The sequence below is a fragment of the Oratosquilla oratoria genome, chromosome 40 (assembly GCF_046742065.1).
Source record: "Oratosquilla oratoria isolate Oo_2021 chromosome 40, ASM4674206v1, whole genome shotgun sequence".
NCBI lineage: Eukaryota > Metazoa > Arthropoda > Malacostraca > Stomatopoda > Squillidae > Oratosquilla > Oratosquilla oratoria.
Genome location: NC_134816.1, coordinates 30,483,767 through 30,496,748, shown reverse-complemented (window position 1 = coordinate 30,496,748; position 12,982 = coordinate 30,483,767). Strand labels below are relative to the sequence as shown.

The following is a 12,982-nucleotide window of genomic DNA, read 5'->3' as shown; positions in this document are numbered from 1 at the left end:
CAACAACTGCATCGACCCCCAGGGGGTAGGCCGGTGGTCTTGCAATAAACCCTTAGGGCTGGACACTTCCATTTTCAACCAGCGAGGATGGAAGGTTTGGGACACGATTGAAGAAAACGGGAAGCGTTAAAAAATGCGGCGATCAGTCTCTGGTGTTTACACGCCCCGAACAGTCCCGGAACCCCCCCCCCTCCACCCTCTCTTTCTCCCAACAATCCTCTTCTTCTTATCTAAATCAGTCCCACTACCTCAGATGGGTTATAACATATGTATGTATCATATGGTGAATATAACACAGCCTGTTCTCTAGGTATCCTCTTCGTCTCTTCCAATGGATTTCTCTATAGTGGAAATCACCCTTTGTATGGGATGAACATCAAAGAAGCATATCACTTGCCCATAGAGTCGAAGTTGACTTTCACGAATCATATTGGTAACAAGCCTTGAATGGGTCCTAAGGAGCACTTGCTGGCTTGATATAGATTTATTCCATCAATATGTCATAATTCTCCGAAGATGCTTGATACCAAAGACGTAGAGATACTTCTCCAATTTAACATTTGCTGTCTCACATCCGTGCTGCAAGACATTGCGTACAAGGAGCATGAAGATCCAAATCTTTATCCTCATGTATAGATATCGACAACGCCATATACTCCGGTTGAGCCACTCCATAACGGTTCGTCAAACGCGGTTCGACAGACACGTGTTTAAAGTGATGTGTGACCGTGTGAACGGGGTATTTGGTTGTCGAACACGTTGGTTAAACCCCCAAATACCCCGTTCACACGTTCACACATCACTTTAAACACGTGTCTGTCGAACCGCGTTCGACGAACCGTTAGACCCCTCTAACACCATAGGTAACTCTAATACTTCGAAGGACTTCTTCAAATAACCCATTACTTCAGTATTCTTTCTCCTCTTATGGACAGACTGAAATGCATTCTCCAATAAGCCCCTAAACGGCTGAACCTTGGTCTTAGCCCAGAAGACCCGAAACCCCAGCTATTTCGCTTCCTTATGCATGGACTCGAAGGCTCCAACCAGACCCTCCAACGACTCCGCAAGACAAGGTCAATGACCTTAGCATTGCCAGTGCATGCCCCGTATTGACATTACTGGACAGTTATTCAATACTCCAGTTCACCCAAGTATTGAAATGCATTCGGTGGGGGACAGGGGACGCGCACGCGTCTCAACTCCTAAAAGAACAGTAAAGAAACTGGAACCTCATCTTCCAGTTTTCCAGAGCACAGTCCAGAGTTCAGTCCAGTCACGATTTTACAGAAGACCCCAGGATACCTCCCTATACAATACCATTAAAAGTCATAGACAAATTAGTTGAGATATTTAGAAAAATTATTGGAGTCTCTCTCTCTCTCTCTCTCTCTCTCTCTCTCTCTCTCTCTCTCTCTCTCTCTCTCTCTCTCTCTCTCTCTCTCTCTCCTCTCTGTGTGTGTGTGTATTCACCTTGGTCTTTGGATCACGTGTTGGACTCGTGATCGACAGCTATTTCCCTCCCGGAAGAGAGCTCAGAGCTCGTATGACCGATCTATGGGTAATGCTATGACCTTTCACACACGCACACACACGCACACGCACACACACGAGAGTCAGAGTAACGACACGAAGCACAGCGATACCGAAATAATTTCGGCCCTGGGCAGGATTTGAACCAGGTACTGCAAGCACCACCGTACTTCCCAGTCCAGTGCTCTATCAACCGCGCCACCGAGTCGTGTGTGTGTGTGTGTGTGTGTGTGTGTGTGTGTGTGTGTCTGTGTTTGAGCGTGTATGTGTGCATATTTATATGTACGTGTGTGTGTGTGTTTCCGAGTGTATATTTTTAAGCCTGTGTGTATGCGTATTTCTGCATGTGCGTGTGTATGTGTGTGTATGCGCGCGCGCGCGCGCGTGTGTGTGTGTGTGTGTGTGTGTGTTTGAGCGTGTACGTGTGCATGCGTATATGTACGTGTTTGTGTGTTTCCGAGTGTATGTATTCAAGTCTGTGTGTATGTGTTTCTGCATGTGCGTGTGTATATGTGCGTTTGTGCGTGTGTGCGTGCTTGTGCATGTTTGCGTGTGTGTGTGTGTGTGTGTATGTGTGTGTGTGTGTGTGTGTGATTCACCTTGGTCTTTGGATCACGTGTTGGACTCGTGATCGACAGCTATTTCCCTCCCGGTAGAGAGCTCAGAGCTCATATGACCGATCTATGGGTAATACTTTGACCTTACACGCACACATATCCCCAACTCCCCGTCCACGAGTTGGAGTAACGACTCGAAGCTCAGCGATACTGAAATTATTTTCTACCCTGGGTAGCATTCGAACCCGGACCTCCGTAGTGACAGTATGGTACTCTACCAACCACGCCACCGAGTTTGTGTTTCTCTGTGTTTGAGCGTGTAAATGTGCATGTGTATATGTACGTGTGTGTGTGTGTTTCCGAGTGTATATACTTAAGCCTGTGTATATGTGTGTTTCTGCATGTGTGTGTGTATGTGTGTGTTTGTGTGTGTGTGTGTGTATGTGTGTGTGTGTGTGTGTTTGTGTGTGTGTGTGCGTATGTGTTTGAGCGTGTACGTGTGCATGTGTATATTTACGTGTGTGTATGTGTGTGTGTGTGTGTGTGTGTGTGTGTGTGTGTATGTGTGTAATTTTGTCTGTGTGTAATTGTGTCTGTATGTGTGTGTGTGTGTGTGTGTGTGTGTGTGTGTGTGTGTGCGTGCGTGTGTGTGTGTGCGTGTGTTTGTATGCATGTGTGTGTGCGTGTGTGTATTTGTATGCGTGTACATGTGTGTGTATGTGCGTGTGTTTGTGTGAGGCGAGGCTATATCAGCATGATCTGGGCAGAGGGCCAAAATCACGTCCAGGGTGGTTGGCAAAACAGAGAAAAACAAAAAAGATATATTTACAGAAGTGTGTCACATGGGGCGGCTTCAGAGGACAGAAGCTTTTGCCTTATATGGTCAAAAGCCTCAAGAATTCATCGGTGTATTAGATAAACCCAAAAATTGGTTTACGACTAAAATAATATTAGTCAATTTTTTAACAGATTCCATTTTCAAATTCATGGTTTAATTGACACATATCTTTTGCATTTTATCTTTTATTATTTAATTTTATAAAATATATATAACTGGACAAATATTTATAGAGCTATAGTATTTACACATTATCATCTCTCATAGGAAAATCGAGTATTATTTAGTGTTTTATGTGAGAAGGCACCGTAGCTGTGGGAAGTTACACACGTGCGACATGTGACTGACACCTGCGACAAGCTGCGTGACACAGGTAGTGCAGCTGTGTTGGAAGTATCTACAGCTGCATCACGTTTGGTTGTGAAGTAAATCAAAGTCATTACGGCTCAACAGGTGACCAATGAAAATTGTGGAATAAGGCTTCGTTGTGAATATCACATTTACACAATTCATGTTCCATTTTTTCACAATAATGTAAAGTTGCTATTACACTGTATGATGGCTGGAATTTTGTGCAATTCTTTATTATGTGCGTATATGCACAAGTGAATATAACCATTATATAGGAACATGGACAATGGAAGAAGATATATATTATAAGGTAATTTCTTATTCTGTATGGGTATATAAAGTCATACACATGTTTATATATACAACCATACACACATACGTACATAAAAGCATACATGCATGCATTCACAGATACATAAAAATACACATACACATGTTTCTCTCTCCCTGTCTCTCTCTTTCTCTTTCTGTGTGTGTGTGTGTGTGTGTGTGTGTGTGTGTGTGTGTGTGTATGTGTGTATGTGTGTGTGTGTGTGTTTGTTGTTTGTATGTGTGTGTGTGTGTGTTGTGTGTGTGTGTGTTTTGTGTAAGTGTAATGTGTATATGAATATAACATATTCATAATGCTGTCATTCTAAACAATATATTTGTTCACCCGTGTGTATTTTTCTATTTGTGTACATTCTTGTGTGAATGTATCATATACCCATACATAACCATGTATATATTTTCATTGTATACCTTGATACCACTGACGGATATACTTCTTCACTAAATACCAACACGAAAAGGCACTAAAATTGAGTGGGCATTGTACTTTCATTAAATTCGAAACAACTTCATTACCATTATCACAAAAGAGATTAATTCGTTCAAACAAATAAAAAAAAAATCACGCCATACAGTCATCAAAAGAAGTACCGTGGCAGAAATGTTCATCGAAACATAAAGAAAAACGACGATATCAATCGAGTTCTTGTGTACAAAACAAGGAAAGGTGTTGCACAACTTCGTTCTTTGTTTCATATTTCATCGAACTCTTCCACCACGATGTACATGTTGTTGACTGTAAGTTTTGGAATGAACCGAAAGTTGAGCAAATGGGGAGAATCTTGGAAGGGGCCACAGCTCTGAATGAGTCGTGTATTCAATAACAATGATGCAGGTGTCAAAAATCATCGTTCAATAATGAAAACATCTCATGTAGTGATGATCATGATGAAGATAAGGACAGCTCTGGAAGACGAAAGAAAGTGGGACAGACAAGCAAGACTTCTCCAAACATCTGTCATTTCTACAAAAGTAACATAAATACTTTGTACATGGCGCAGGAAGTTTGTTTGTGGCATCTGGCACACAAGAAGCAGAGAGCCACGCGATTATGTACTAGAAGATTTGGCACTCGGGTTGCAATATACTTGGCACTATTGGCAGACGTTCTTCAACTAAGAAAATAAAAAGTTTTGACTTCTTGAGGAAAAACGTACTCATTGTAGTGTACTTTTCCTCAGGTACATTCGTGAAATACTAGTTTTGGGGTGAGGATGCACGGGAGCCCTTGCAGGGGGCGTCGCCCTGGCTGCAGAAGGGCAAGGCAGGTGACGAAGGTCACCCTTGACTAGACGGACGAGGGATGGTTCATGTCAGAGGGTCAGGAGTTCGAGTAAGTGGCACTTGGGCACATGGAAGACTGTCAACACCCACCCTTGAGGGTTATAGAGGCGAAGGAGGCACAGGACCGAGGGCGAGGGGCCGCGAGGGCCCGGACAGGCCCCCGGTAATCCCGGGACACCCGTGGTCTTCGTGTTTGACCAGCAAAGACATCCGGGAGAAGGTCTTGGGGCACGTGCGACAGGCATACTTTTTCACATCGGAGTGGGTCTGTAAATGCGCCCTCAGGTTGCTCCTGTCAGCAAAGGACCTGTCGCACTGGCTGCACTGGAAAGGTTTCTCGCCTGTGTGGGTCCTGATGTGCCCCTGGAGGAGCCAGGGCCTGGAGAAGGCCTTCCCACACAGGTGGCACTTGCAGGGGAGCGTGTGAGTTCGGATGTGCATCTTGAGGGCCCCCAGGCTCGTGTACACCTTGTCACAGTGCTTGCATCCAAAGGATCTCTGTGCATCCTTCAGGCAATGGAACTGACGGTGCTTAGCGAGACCTGGAAGGGTGGAGTAGTGCTTGCCACAGTCAGGGCAGGAGTACCGAGGGCGAGGTGCGTTTGAGCCCTCCACCTTAGAAGTTCCTTCTGGGCTACTGTCTGACGACGACGTCGCCGATCCGGGTGGGGATACCGAGCCTCCTCGATGCTGTACTCTGTGGGTCATGAGCAGCGGGGAGGAGTTCGACGTGAAGATGGACGAGGACGTGGCGTCGTGGTTCCTGGTCGCGCTCCCTGTGGGCGTGCGAGGGGGAGTTGAGGACGGGCGTGTGGAGGAGAGGGGAGCTGAGTACAGACCCCTCGTGATGCCGTACATTGAGACGCCGAAGGGGAGGTAGGGGTGATACTGCAGAGGCCAACCCTTCGAGGGGCCCTCTTCACGGGGTGGAGGACCACCTCCCCCTCCTTCAGTGCCCTCGCCCTCTCTCAGGGACTCTCTGAGGACGGCGCGAAGGGGGTCTTTAGGGGTGGGAGGTGCATACAGCCCGCCACTGTGCCCCTGGGCCTGAAGAACAGGGGAACTGCACCTTTCCGCAACTTCACTTATAAGTCGAAGACCTGGACTGTTGAGGTAGCCGCTAACACAACCACTACCACCACTACCACTACTACCATCACTACCACCACCACCACCACTTGCACCAACACCAACGTTCGAACCACTGTTTCCTCCAGGTTTCGCAAAGACACTGGGTTTGATACCACCTCCAGTAACGTCACTTGATCCCGTCAGGGTCCGGATGGGGCTGATGCTGCCGCTACTCACAGGGGGCGGTGCTGAGGGCTTGCATCCGCTCACTAGGGAAGCAATGCTATGCTTCGAACTAGCACTGAAGCTGTTGTTGTTATTGTTATTGTTAGACGAGTGAATGATGACGTTGTTGTTGATGGTACTCATGATCGTCTTGGTCGACGGTGGAGGGTAGCTGATAATGTTTGTGGTTTCTCTTGTCATGCACAGTGACGTAGGTAGGTGACAGTCACGCTGTACTGGTGGAGTCATCGATGATGGAGATGTTCGTGGTGGAGACGGCGTTGGGGGTGGATGTCTCGCGCTGGTGGAGGACGAGGGGGTGTAGGTGGAGGTGGTGGAGGTGGTGGTCGAGGTGGTGGTGTTGGCGAGGGAGGAGAGGAAGTTGTTGGCGCCTGGGGTGTTGGAATGGACACGCGTACTCTTCATGCTGAGGTCTTGGGGTTGCAAATTCTCCTCCGGTTCTGTTTCTGTCGAGAGAAAGACCGTCGTTACTAAAATGTCCTCAATACCTTCCTTTTCTTTACATTCAAGTGATTATAAACATGTGATAACACCAACTAAGATCAATATCTTTTAGACCGTTGTTACTAAAATGCTTTCAAGAATATTTTTTTTTGTTTACATTCGTCCGTATGTCAAACAGTTTGAAGCCAAAATACTTTCAAGACTTTACTTTTCTCTTTGTGTTTACATTCATTCATGTGTACGTGCTGGATCATGCTAACTTTAAGATGGTTGTATATTGTATCATGTGCTATACTATAATCTAGTCCATAAACTAACCTAAACTATGCCAAATAGCTTTAAGGCATTCAAATTATATATTTAAATTATTATAAATATTTAACAACACCAACTAAAATCAGTATTTTGACATTCTTTTTCCGTGTTTGGTTGTCAATGTATGCCAAATTGATTAAACTATTTTAATCTTACATTTGAATATTCACAAACTAATGAGAACATAAACTAAAACCAGTAACTTTCATTTTTGTGTTTACATTCGTCCATATATACCAAATTGTTCGAAGACATTTTAATTTTAATCTTGATAGTCTATAAGTGTTTACCCTTAACATCGTCTACAATCGTGTGGATTTGTTTCTCACTGTCACAGTATCGACATTAAATCACCACTCATCTGTTGACCAAATAAAATAATCTAGTCTTAGCTAGAATAGAATCATTATGACCATACTCGCATTAACCTTAGCCCTGCGTGTTATACTCGCATTCGTTCTAACTAACGCCAAACGATTCAATTAACCTGAAGAAACCCTACCTCCCTGCAGGGAATCTCAAGAATTTCATTACACTTTTATAAGTTTACTTTCTAACCAAACTGCCGCTAGGGGATTTAATTAATTGAGGGAAACAAATCCTCCACAGAGAAGAGGTTAAGTGAGGAATGCAGGTCTGGAATGCATGGAATGGATTGTAGTTCTTGTTAAGAAATGAGCGGAACCTGAGGCAAAATCACGCAAACGAGCAAAGCGCCGGTGGCACTACATCTCCTTGTTGCACACAAATCACATCCAAGTCACGAGACGCTTCTGACCAAAGAACACTGCCTTACCTTCGTTGCTATTGACGATGTGATTGAAAAGTGCCAGTGGCCTCTTCTTCGGAGGACACGCCGAGTAGTCCATCGTTCTGAGGCTAAGGGTCGGGGGCATCCTGAAGGAGAAGAACTGGCAGAGTCGTGAATGTCCCCAACGCAACACATAAGGACTGTGGCAGACACTAAGTTTGATTCAACTATTACGCACGTGCCAAGGCCCCAGGTCCTTATATAGCCTCGCCTGCACATGGCACGCGCCAAACGTCACGGGCAGCCAATCAGAGGCCAGCTGCACGGGTGACGTCACGGTAAAGGGCCAATGGGCGCGTGCGGGCAAGCAGGGCGGTCGGTTCAAATGTTCACAACAGGTGACGACTCAGAGCAGCTGGGACCCGCGGCTGGACTGTCGGGTCGAAAGCGACACGAGCAATTCTGGAACCTCCTTCATGTTTTCCACTTTATCTACAAGTTCTATTAATATTTGAGCTCTCCCTATGTGAGGGAAATTAGGAAAACACTTTACGAGGGACATGAGTGACGAAAAAGGTCATTTTTCCTTTTAAATTACCTAAATATTCGAGTTATTTTGGGACCATTATGAGATCCCCTTTCCTGTTGGAGCGTCACAACTCCCTTCGCGCGCAGATTCTCTTTCTGTGCAAGGATTTAACCCGCCTGCCCAATGCACCCCTCTTCCCCTCGTCCTGCCCCTCCGCTCCCCCCTTCCCCCCTCCCCCTCCCCTCTCCCTGTTCCCCCCTCCCCCTCTCCTCCTCCCCCTCCTAGGCCACCCTCCACACCATCATCCTAACACCCCTTAACTTCACCCCTTAACCTTACAGTCCCTCCCATCCCCCATCCCCCTCTCCCCTCCCCCTCTCCCCTCCCCCTCTCCCCTCCCCCTCTCCCCTCCTCCTCTCCCCTCCCCCTCCCCCCGTTCTCCTTTCCCCACAATCTCCCCCTCTTCTGCCCAACCCACCGCAGTTATTTCCCCTCTTTTCTCCCCCCACCACCCACCTTCCCTCCCTGCACTGGCTACCCCTTCCTTCCTTCCCCTCACGAGGCGCCTTCTCCCCTCTTCCTCCATCAGGTCCCCCTCTTTTCCCCTCTTCCTTGTAACAGGTATCTCCCCTCTTTGGCCTTCCTCCTCCTCCTCCTCCTCCTCCTCCTCCTCCTCCTCCTCTTCCTTCTTCTAACTTTTCTTCTTATGCTTCTCTTCCTCTCTTCCTCCTTTTATTACTTCTTACATCCTTCCTCCTTCTCCTCCTCCTTTCCCTCCTCCTCCTTTTCCTCCTCCTCCTCCTTCTCCTTCTTTTCATTCTCATCCTTCTCTTCTTTTCCATCATCATTTTCTTCCTCCTTATTTCAACTGCTCTTCTCATTCTTCTCATCCTCCTCTTACCTCCACCTTTTTATCCTTTCTCCTCCTCCTCCCTTCCTCCTCTTCCTCCTCCTCTTCTTCCTCCTTTTCCTTCTTCTCCCCTCGTGAAGTGTAACTTCCTGTCACTCATCCATGGAGGAGGAGGAGGAGGAGGAAGAGGAAGAAGGAAGACGCTAAGGTGCTCCTTGACTTCGAGTCTCAGGTCGAGCTACCTAAGGTTTTAGGGACATCCCCTACGGAGCAGAGTCACGCAGCAATTTTTCTTAAGACTAATCTGTACTCAAAAAGGAATGCTGATGATATTAACTCCTTCCATGTTGCTGTCCACCTGAAGGGGCTATCACACTGGGCTATTTTTCCTCCAACCTCCAATTAATCGGAGGCTGGACCCAAGTCCAGAACCTTTTCCGCCTTAAAATCACTACGATAAACTATTTTGTTTTCTTAACAAAAATACATAGAATATAATTTGATATGCTGGGGGAAAATTATTTACCTCCTGCATATCAGACTGCTTCCCGAAAGCTGCTGGCTGCAAATTTCCTCCAACAGTCGAAGGAAAATAGCCCAGTGTGATAGTGCCCTTAAACCCTTATTAGCTCCATGACTCCATCAAATCAGTGCAGTTATGTCCTCAAAGGACAGAAACCGACGAAACCAACAAAATAATAAGAAAATTATTTCTGTCAACGCTGCTCACATGATGACGATCTCTGTAGATTTTGTTCGAGTTAGAACATGGAGATTCTAGGTCATCTGAGAAACTTCTAGTGAACAGAAGAGATTACACATACGTACACACGCATGCGCACGCACGTACACACACACACACACACACACACACACACACACACACACACACACACACACACACACACACACACACACACACCAATTTAGCAACAATCAAGCCTAATTCTTCAGTATAGGCAGATTATACTTCATAGAAGTACGTAAAACTATCAAATAGAATAAGAAAATATATATATATTCTTAGCATCTGACCTAGTAATGGACCAAAAGGTCTCCTGTCGGTATGTTCCTCCTTTCTTTGTAATCCTTTAAAATCTAAAAAAAAAAAAAAAAAACAACAACACTGAAACTAATTTACAAGTTACCCTTCCCAAAGAGTAATACATCATATTCCCCCTCCCCCTTTTCTCTCCCCTTCATTCCATTTCCACCTCTCCCCTCATTCTCCTTTCTAATTACCCCCTGTTACTTGGACAAAACAACCCATTACCATAACTACCCGTTGGTGGGTAATTACAACCCCAACTACCTTCTGGTCGACAATTTCGAACAAATTAAATCGCCATTTCAGAAAAAGGATTTGACGTTTAGTCACATTAAAATTCAAAATCTGAGACAAGGATTTCCAGCTCATCATTAAAATCCTAACGCGCTGTGAAGGGTTGTGTGAATATATTAAATATAAATGAACGAGAGCGAATGAAAAATACATAAAGGCGAATTAATTAAATATTAAAAACCTCAGTGGGGATTTTTCAATATATAAGCAATAAACAATTACCCAATTGATTACTATTACAGAGGTGGGGTAATTAGTTTTTAAATATTTTGACGATCTAAACTGACATATGTATATGTGAATATATATATATATATATATATATATATATACATATACATATATGTGTATGTGTGTGTGTACATTACCTCGACATTATTTGTTTTTCCGTGCAATAGTATTCTTTGTGAAATATATAGATACACATACAAATCATACACGCACACACACACACACACACACACACACACACACACACACACACACACACACAGAAGCACGCACGCACGCTCAACACGTGCATGCTTTGCACGGACCCGTACTCGCCTGCGCGGGCACGTGCTTGGTATTCCAAGCACAGATCTCATACAGACGGAAGCGCATGCAAATGCGTCACACGCACAAATGCACGCACGCACACACATGGTCTTCTTGTATACACGTACTTATATCTTGCACACACACACACACACACACACACACACACACACACACACACACACACACACACACACACACACACACACACACACACACACACACACACACATCGTATTCATACAAAACTACTGTACATATAACCTTAGTTATATACATGTCCTTTTACACATCCGTTCCTGTGGTGTGTTTAACACGAAGTTGTCGACACGGAGAATGTTAAAGAGTATGAAAAAATCAGAAAGATGAAGTGACGCTTACAGACAGACAAACAGGCAGACAGACAGACAGACAAATATACAGATAGACAGGGATAAACAGCCAGAGGCAGAGATAAATAGACAGACGGACGGACAGACGGACAGACAGACAGACAGACAGACAAAGAGACAGATAGAAACAGTGATAGACCCCCAGGGGCAAAGACAAACAGACAGCCAGAGGTAGAGAAATTTTACACACAGACAGACAGCGATACAGACAGACAGAGGGGTCCTGTCTTCAAACATTTCATTCTGGTTGTATCCGGGCAATCTCGTTCAGTTGAGGAAAAGCCTCGCCCTTCAAGTTTAGTGTTAATGGCACATTCCCCCTTCCGTCTCGTACTTAGTTCACCTATCCCCCTCTCCCTTCTTCACCAAGGGCCCCGCCCTTCTCGCCCTCCTCCTCCTCCTCCTCCTCCTCCTCCTCCTCCTCCTCCTCCTCCTCCTCCTCCTCCTCCTCCTCCTCCTCCTCCTCCTCCTCCTCCTCCTCCGTAGTCGTCCACCCTTCTAGCATGTGCTCTGTTCTTCCCTAGTGACCTTCATCCTCATTTATTTTCTTTCACTTCGTGGTCCCTTTGACTACTTCGATTCTCTTCAGTTTTTGGACCTGGCGTTTCTTCGCCCCAGTTCCCCCTAATGTACCTTTCTCTACACCCTAAATTTCATTCCTTTACACCCTAATTTCCCTCGTCCTTCAACTAGGTCGTTCTTTTTCTTCACATTGCCTTCTGTCGATCCCATAACTCTTCCTTCACAACCAATTTCCCTTCCCTTCAACATAAGCTTTCCTTCTTTTTTAGTCCCAGATTTAACATTCCCTAGTTTCCCTAGTTTTCTGACTTAATTTCCCTAGTTTTCTGACTCAGTTTCCCTAGTTTTCTGACTCAGTTTCCCTAGTTTTCTGACTCAGTTTCCCTCCCTTCCCACCGTGAATTCCTCTTCCCGTCCTTCTTTCTCTTCTTCCCTTACGATTTCTTCCACCTTCCATCACGCAACGTTCCTTTTGATGTCATCTCCCCCCCACACCTCCCCCCTCCTTCCTCCTCTTCCCTCTCCTCCCTCCTCCTTACCCAGTCCACCCTCCAACATCTTCCTCTCCCTCCCTCCCTCCCAATGAACTCCCCCCCTCGTTCCTCATCCTCCAACTTTTTCTATGCCTATTTCGTCTCCGTATGCCTGGATGCCCCATTGCCCCTTTCCCTTGTCCCTTGCCCTTGTCCCTTGCCCATATGGCGCTCAGAGACTACGTTGACTGATCCCAAACACCGATAGTCAATGACAATCACCGCTGCCAGCTTTTCCAGACATTTTATCCAATTCCGTCCCGCGTTTTCCTTTGCGAGCACTACACCGTGCAACGTTATGTCTTTCAGTAGGGCGTTGTGCGACGTTGCCACGTGTAGTCGTTTGTATGCGTGTTTCGGTTTAATACGTGTTGGTAGATGCTCCCTCTGGTGGTACGTGGCATCACGTTATGTATCGGCACGTGCTCGTCTTTCGCACGTGCCACGTGCGGTGTTGCCAACTGCGCATCATAGCTTCTCCCACTTGCCCGTCACCCAAGCCATTTGCATGACAATCACGGACAGAAAAAATATCCAACTGTCCAAATACACAAGAA

At 45.8% G+C, this 12,982-nt stretch overlaps 1 protein-coding gene across 1 annotated transcript; it reads right to left on the bottom strand.

Annotated features, from left to right (window-relative positions):
• Positions 1-3,860: 3,860 nt before the first annotated feature.
• LOC143020587 (uncharacterized) lies at positions 3,861-7,985 on the bottom strand. Its single transcript, XM_076177023.1, has 2 exons — positions 7,766-7,985; positions 3,861-6,656 (listed from the first exon to the last, which is right to left on the bottom strand). Exons 1-2 carry the CDS (start codon positions 7,863-7,865, stop codon positions 4,993-4,995), a joined length of 1,764 nt encoding a protein of 587 aa, XP_076033138.1. The 5' UTR covers positions 7,866-7,985; the 3' UTR covers positions 3,861-4,992.
• Between the last annotated feature and the right edge of the window lie 4,997 nt (positions 7,986-12,982).